This window comes from Neoarius graeffei, chromosome 14 (genome assembly GCF_027579695.1).
Source record: "Neoarius graeffei isolate fNeoGra1 chromosome 14, fNeoGra1.pri, whole genome shotgun sequence".
NCBI lineage: Eukaryota > Metazoa > Chordata > Actinopteri > Siluriformes > Ariidae > Neoarius > Neoarius graeffei.
This window is the reverse complement of record NC_083582.1, coordinates 568655-575877: the sequence shown is the minus strand read 5'-3', so window position 1 is coordinate 575877 and position 7223 is coordinate 568655. Positions and strand designations below refer to the sequence as shown.

General features: G+C 47.6%; 1 protein-coding gene across 1 annotated transcript; it reads right to left on the bottom strand.

Moving 5' to 3' along the window:
* Positions 1 to 2070: 2070 nt before the first annotated feature.
* On the bottom strand, positions 2071 to 6365 carry LOC132897856 (protein NYNRIN-like). Its single transcript, XM_060939097.1, has 3 exons — positions 6341 to 6365; positions 4463 to 5065; positions 2071 to 3626 (listed from the first exon to the last, which is right to left on the bottom strand). Exons 2-3 carry the CDS (start codon positions 4910 to 4912, stop codon positions 2118 to 2120), a joined length of 1959 nt encoding a protein of 652 aa, XP_060795080.1. The 5' UTR covers positions 4913 to 5065; positions 6341 to 6365; the 3' UTR covers positions 2071 to 2117.
* Positions 6366 to 7223: the final 858 nt, after the last annotated feature.

The following is a 7223-nucleotide window of genomic DNA, read 5'->3' as shown; positions in this document are numbered from 1 at the left end:
TGACTTCATGATTTTTTTCAATGATAAAATTGAAAATATCTGACAAAAAATTCAAACTACTAATTTAAGGTCAGACAACTTAAGTGACAATTTATATAACCCTGTTGTTAGGATTGCGCTGCGTGCTGTTCAGATGCGTTACCAGGAGATCTCCGAGGACAAGAAGAGAGCGAACCACATGACTTAAATCAATCTGGTTTATTCTCAGTCGTGCCCCAACGCGCAGCTGCGTCGGGGCTTTATATATACACTCTTCATAGGGAGTATCAGGAGTGGAAAATTATGGAATGTGCTTTGCACACTCAGTCAAGGTCACAAGAGTTATGCACAGTTCAACAGGATGTTTCACACAAAAACATAGACAAAATCAGGATATGAAACAGGAACAGAACATGAAAAAATACAAAATGTACAGAGCAGCGCGTATTATAGCTAGCCTAAAGTTAACCCTAAACTGCTACACTACACGACAGTCACCCTTGGGCCGCGCATTTACAAGAGTAGGTTTAGGAGTATTCAGGATTATATTCTTACAATCCCCTCTTTAATACTCTGACGCAAGCCCAGAGTATTATTCACACCCCAGTCTTGGCCGACACAGGGACATAACCTGTGTGCGAGATCATCATATTATATATACGATCCATGCAACAATGGAAAAGAAACGGGCCACACAGGCACACCAGAAGGCCAATAAACACAACGGGAATGATCATAGAGATATAAGGAGCCAGATTTCCGAACAAAACGTGCAACCACCCCCATCCCCAGGGCGAGCTAGCTTGCTCGTCCATATGTAAATCGTGAGCTACCTGTCGCATCTTTCCTAATTGTTTTGCAATCTCCCCGAAGCTTTCGTCATCCTTATTAGGAACGAAGGTACAGCAAGAGTCGCCTATCATTGCACAAACACCGCCCTCTTTAGCGAGAAGTATGTCTAAAGCCATTCGATTCTGGGTTGTCATTAAGCGCAGCGCCGTTAGTTCGACGCGGATGCCTTCCATAGCGGCGTTAGTAGCATTAACAAAGGTAGCAAGACGATAGTGAGTTACTTCTAGTTGGTTCCATACCTGTGTTAGACCGTATTGTGGGACCAACGATTGCCAAAATTTATTCCATTTGCTTTCTAATTGATGTTCACAAGGCGGGAAAAAATCGTCGTCTACGGATCGCCGCCTTCGGCCCGTATTGAGAACCTCAGGGACGGGCACAACAGTAAATGCATGCTGGACCTGAACCAGGGCACACAGGCCGCGTTGAAGAGAGGGAAGGTAAGACCACAACTTACCCCGGTCGCAATCCCAATACCAATCTGGTAGCCAGATCGGGTAGTCAGAATTAAACATGGTACGTCCCGCCGTGTCCCGTTTCAGGTTAAAGATATGTTGACAACGGCAGCCAGGTAGACCTTTCTGCCAGGGGGAAGAAAAATTTCTCCGGATACATACGGTTGGGTTCGAAAGACTACAGTGATTGAACGCCTCTCGGTCTACTTCCGTACCGTCACCTTCATATCGATGAAAGCATACTGAATAATTCATAGAGGTATCCCAGTGTATTGACAACCTTACCTCTGGGTCTGTATTGTCTGTCAGGAAAACCTTAGTTTGAGTATACGAGGGCCACAGGCTGAGCCATGTCATATTAACCTTAGAGTAGTTAGACGGGGCTATTCGGACCGGAAAAGGATCGCTGCTGTCATGGGGTAACAAAGAACACACATAACAGGGTTTACTCATATTCATTGATGTTTTTACAGTGAAGTTTACATATTTCCAAAACTCGTTATCCCTTGGGTCCCGGTGTATTGCTTGTGCGGGTAACCCTGCCCCAAGCGTTGAGATCAGCACGATGATGAAGAAAGTCATACTGGTCACTGACTTTGTTCTCTAATGCTCACAGGGTGCAGACGGCGAAAAATGTCACAGGCTCCCGTGCTTTTCAGACTCTTCAGCCCAGAACTTTGCAAGACTCACCAACCATCCCCTCTTTGTAGATCAGCCGAAACTGGATTGCTCCAGATGCTGGAAGGGGATCCCTGAAAAGGCCGTCAGCTATTGTCACAGCAACTTTCTGAAACACAAAAGTCTGTTAAGCATCAACAATATAGATTTCTATTACATTGGAGCCTTCTTTATTTTGCTGGCATGGATCCACTGTGGAAAAAGGTCCGTTAGCACAGCCGTGCGAGTTACAGTGAGTACATCGGTGGGCCCACTGTAGGGTGACTCCTCCATGGGAGCGTTTAGTTTAGCGAATCTCTTTACTAAAACTCTGTCCCCTACCTCAAAGGGGTGAGTGTGTGCCTCTGGAATGGGAGGCTTTTTGGAATTTACTCTTGCCCAATACTCATCCAGCACCCGCATGAGACCCACCGCGTACTCGCTGAGATGTACTTCAAGATCACCCGTTCCTATAACCTGCATGCCTCTACGCCAAGGGACAGGAAAGGGGCGTCCCATGACGAGCTCGTACGGAGATAAATTGTCGAGAGCGACCTGAGCAGTCATGCGCATATCAGCGAGGACCAACGGTAAAACTTGGACCCAATTTTTCGTGCCTGCGTCTTGCATAGCCTTACGCAACTTACCCTTAATTGTTCTATTCGCGCGCTCCACAATGCCAGAGGACTGTGGATGGTATGGGATATGAAAATGCCAATTGATCTTGAGGTCTTTACATAGCTCCTGCGTTACCTTAGAGGTGAACGGCGTTCCCTTATCAGAGTCAATTCCTACCGGAAGACCGTAACGTGGGATAATTTCCTGTGTAAGTTTGTTCACTGCTGTTCGGGCGTTCTCTTTGCTACACGGGAAAGCCTCAATCCACCATGAAAATTTGTCAATCATGACCAAAAGGTATTTGAACGGGCCCTGCTTTGGCATGTGAGTGAAGTCGATCTGCCATTCTTGGAAAGGCGTGTCGGGTATGGGAAGGTGCTGATGTACCGCGCCTGGTTTAGATAGATTATTCTGGGCGCACGTTAAACACTTGTCCAGAATGTTGTGTGCGTCTGTGTGCAAATTATTGATGCAGAATGTTCTGTTCATATCCTCCACTACCCCTCTTCGGCCGCGATGAGTGGGACCATGGAACTCGCGGACGAGAAAGGGAGTACAGTGACGAGGTAAACAAAGACGGCCCTGTGCGTCAAGCAAAACGCCACTCTTCTCTGTCGCGCCCTGGGCGTCCCAGAACTGCGTATCTGCCACAGAGGCCGAGGCCTGGATAGAAATGAGATCTATGTCAGGTAAGACAGCGCTAACCATGCGATCAGTAGAAACTAAAGCGCAATTAAAGCCTGGAGGCAGGACACCGGATGCGGCTGCAGCTTTAGCGAGTCGATCAGCGAATGAATTGCCCTTTACTTCAAATGAGTCCCCTCTTGTGTGCGCGCGTGTCTTAACAATGGCCAACGTGCACGGAAGGAGACAGGCGGTGATTAAATCAGTAACAAGTGAAGAATGAGAAATGGGCTTACCGTCGGCTGTCGTAAACCCCCGAGACGCCCAAATGCGGCCGAAGTCGTGCGCCACGCCGAAAGCGTAGCGTGAGTCGGTGTAAATAGTAACGTCTGTGTCTTGAGCCAAAATACACGCGCGAGTCAAAGCATAGAGCTCCGCAGCCTGAGCAGAAGAAAAAGGCAAAGAATGAGCTTCAACAATTTCATCAGGGAGGCGACAAACAGAGTAACCACACAGGAACACACCATCCACAGGGCGGGAACAGGAACCATCTACAAAAAAAGAATCGCCTGTGGAAAGAGGGGTGGAGTGTAAATCTGGGCGGATGCTAGTTTCAAAAACGATATTAGAAAGACAGTCATGTGAGTCAAACGCAACATCGTCATCCTGTGAGTTAAGAAGACGCTGAAGAGCGTGGGCGACAGAATCAAACGACGAGGAGGGCTTAACAGTGAGATGCTCTGTGGCCAAAAGAATAAACTCATAGCCAAAGCGACGCTGAGCAGACAAATGCTGAGTGCTAAGATTCCGCAGAATGTACACGACGTCATGTGAAGTGTGTAAAATGAGCGGATGCGACAAAACAAGTTTTTCAGCGTCCGTGACCATGAGAGCACACGCAGCAACAGCCCTAAGACAGCCAGGAAGCCCTTGTGCCACAGCGTCAAGAGTTTTAGACAGAAACGCGCAAGGTCGCATGCCCCCCCGTGCTCCTGAGCCAGCACCCCAGAGGCGGTCCCCTTCTGATTGCACACATACAGGTGAAACGGCAAACGATAGTTCGGCAGCCCGAGAGCAGGGGCGGAGCACAAAGCTTGCTTCAGAGCCTTGAAGGCCGTTAGCATGTCCTCAGTCCAGACCAGGGGCTGAGTCAAAGGATCTGAGTGACTTATAGCTGAACGCAAACATTTGTCATAGATTGAACAGTCAGGGATCCATTGATGACAGTAATTGATGAGGCCCAGAAATGCCATGAGAGCGTGCTTGGTTGCAGGTACCTGAGTGTCCATAATGACTTGAACGCGTTCTGGGCTAAGCCTCCTGGAACCCTGGGAGAGGTCATGTCCCAAGTAGCGAACAGTTGTGAGGCAAAACTGCAACTTCGTGCGGGAGACCTTGAAACCCTTCTGTGCCAGGAGTGTGAGGAGAGACAATGTGGCGGCAGCACAAGCGTCTTGATCCTCCGCCGTTACCAGGAGATCATCCGCGTACTGGAGCACCGTGGAGCCCCGGGGAAGACAGAGATCAGCCAGCGCGTCCCGCAATACGGCAGTGAAGACCGCCGGTGAGTCAATGAAACCCTGTGGCAACCGCGTCCATGTGTATTGTCTTCCCCTGTGTGTGAAAGCAAACAGGGGCTGAGTCTCATGGCCCACAGGAACACTGAAAAAGGCAGAGCACAAATCAATCACAGAGAAATAAGCATGGTCACACGGAATAGAAGACATAAGAGAAGGAACGTCAGGGACCACTGGAGCCACGGGAACGATGAGTTCATTTATTTTACGTAGATCTTGAGTGAGGCGCCATGTGCCATCCGGTTTTGGGACCGGGTTCACTGGGGTGTTATACGGGCTGACACAAGGAACCACGACACCTTGCTGCAAAAGAGATTGTAGAATATTGTCAATACCATCGAGCTTACTAGGAGACAGAGGGTATTGTTTAACATAAACAGGTGTAGAGTGTTTAATAACAGCTTCATACGGAGAGCAGCTCACAGAGCCCACATCGTCCTTATGATCCGCCCACAGGGTGTTAGGAAGAGCAGAGAGAACAGGGGAAGGAGCTTGGGACGTACAAGCAGCGTTCAGAATGTTATGTGGCAGCACAGAACTGGATAGGGCAAAAACATCAGGCGGAGAAATACCTAGTTAACTGCTCACGCAGGAGCTGCAAAGCATTCGGTGTGTCCCTCAAAAAAAATGTCGACACGGTGCGCTGACGCGGACGGCCACCTTCCTGAGCCGGAGCTATTTCTTCCTTTATATTCACAGCGACGTCATTTCTAGGTTGCAACACATCGACTATTTCGAGCAAACGCTCCTCATCATATAATCTGTGTCAACTGATGAGGTGTTCAAGTGTGCGAGCTGTACAAGGTGTTTTGGAGTTTGTGTGAGCTGATCTGAACAGAGCTGCCAGACATACACATACAGAGGGCTTCCAAACCCATACTGCACACCGCACATTTCACTTACTTCAATAGTTAGTCCATCTAGAGTGGATGTGAGATTTACTTCTAATTTGCACATTAAATCATGTGCAAACAAATTTACTGGACATGTATATGAGATGAGGAATGAGTGGGACGTAACTATTCCTCCCTTGCTTTTACATGGGAGGTTGACTGAGAAAGTTTTGGTTTTGGAATAGCCTTTAAAACAGGTCTCGGGGTGTAAACACCCTTTGATTTATCCCATACCTTCTTCATGTCAAACCATTTCTTTCGTAAATCATACGGTGCGCTGAAGCAAGGAAACCTGGATTAAACGTCCCATCACGGGGATACGATGGAATCTGAGGATTTGCCTCCGTCCACCCAGCCAAATTGTCCAGCCACGGCGTAACGTAATAGCCTAAACCACACTTATTCATCCATTCCGCCGGGGTGTCTGTGACCTCAGGTTTAGGATACGAGCCCCCCATCGTACAGTAAAGCAAACGGATCTGAACAGAAACAAACAGCAGATATTTATCCAAATTTCTATAGCGCGCTCTTCCTGGACTCGAACCAGGGAAAACAAAGCCCTCCTTAGGGCGCTACACAAATTTCTATAGCGCGCTCTTCCTGGACTCGAACCAGGGAAAACAAAGCCCTCCTTAGGGCACTACGGAACTACTTCCAACCAGGTAGTCAATCAAACATGTCTTACCTGATTGAGAGTATCACGTCGGGGTCACCAAATTGTTAGGATTGCGCTGCGTGCTGTTCAGATGCATTACCAGGAGATCTCCGAGGACAAGAAGAGAGCGAACCACATGACTTAAATCAATCTGGTTTATTCTCAGTCGTGCCCCAATGCGCAGCTGCGTCGGGGCTTTATATATACACTCTTCATAGGGAGTATCAGCAGTGGAAAATTATGGAATGTGCTTTGCACACTCAGTCAAGGTCACAAGAGTTATGCACAGTTCAACAGGATGTTTCACACAAAAACATAGACAAAATCAGGATATGAAACAGGAACAGAACATGAAAAAATACAAAATGTACAGAGCAGTGCATATTATAGCTAGCCTAAAGTTAACCCTAAACTGCTACACTACACGACAGTCACCCTTGGGCCGCGCATTTACAAGAGTAGGTTTAGGAGTATTCAGGATTATATTCTTACACCTGTAGATAACAATATAACTGTATCAGATTCAGATTAGCTTCTATTGTTATGCTGATGACACACAGTTGTATGTTTCTGCAAAACCAGATGAGAGACACCAGCTTAATAGAATTGAGGAATGTGTAAAGGACATTAGACACTGGATGCTTATTAATTTCCTTCTGCTTAACTCTGACAAGACTGAAGTACTTGTACTCGGACCACATGCAGCTAGAAATAGGTTTTGATGGGAGCACACTCCTCAGCAATGATGAGATACAGATGGGACCCTTAGGGCTGGCCAAGACAATTCAGTTACATTTCACTGGGTCTGGGACATTCGACAGAATGTCTGACGGCCGATTCCCTGCAGGCTATGATAGCCAGCCGAGGTCTCCACCCTCTCCACCAAAAGATTTCCTGTTGACTCCATGTAACT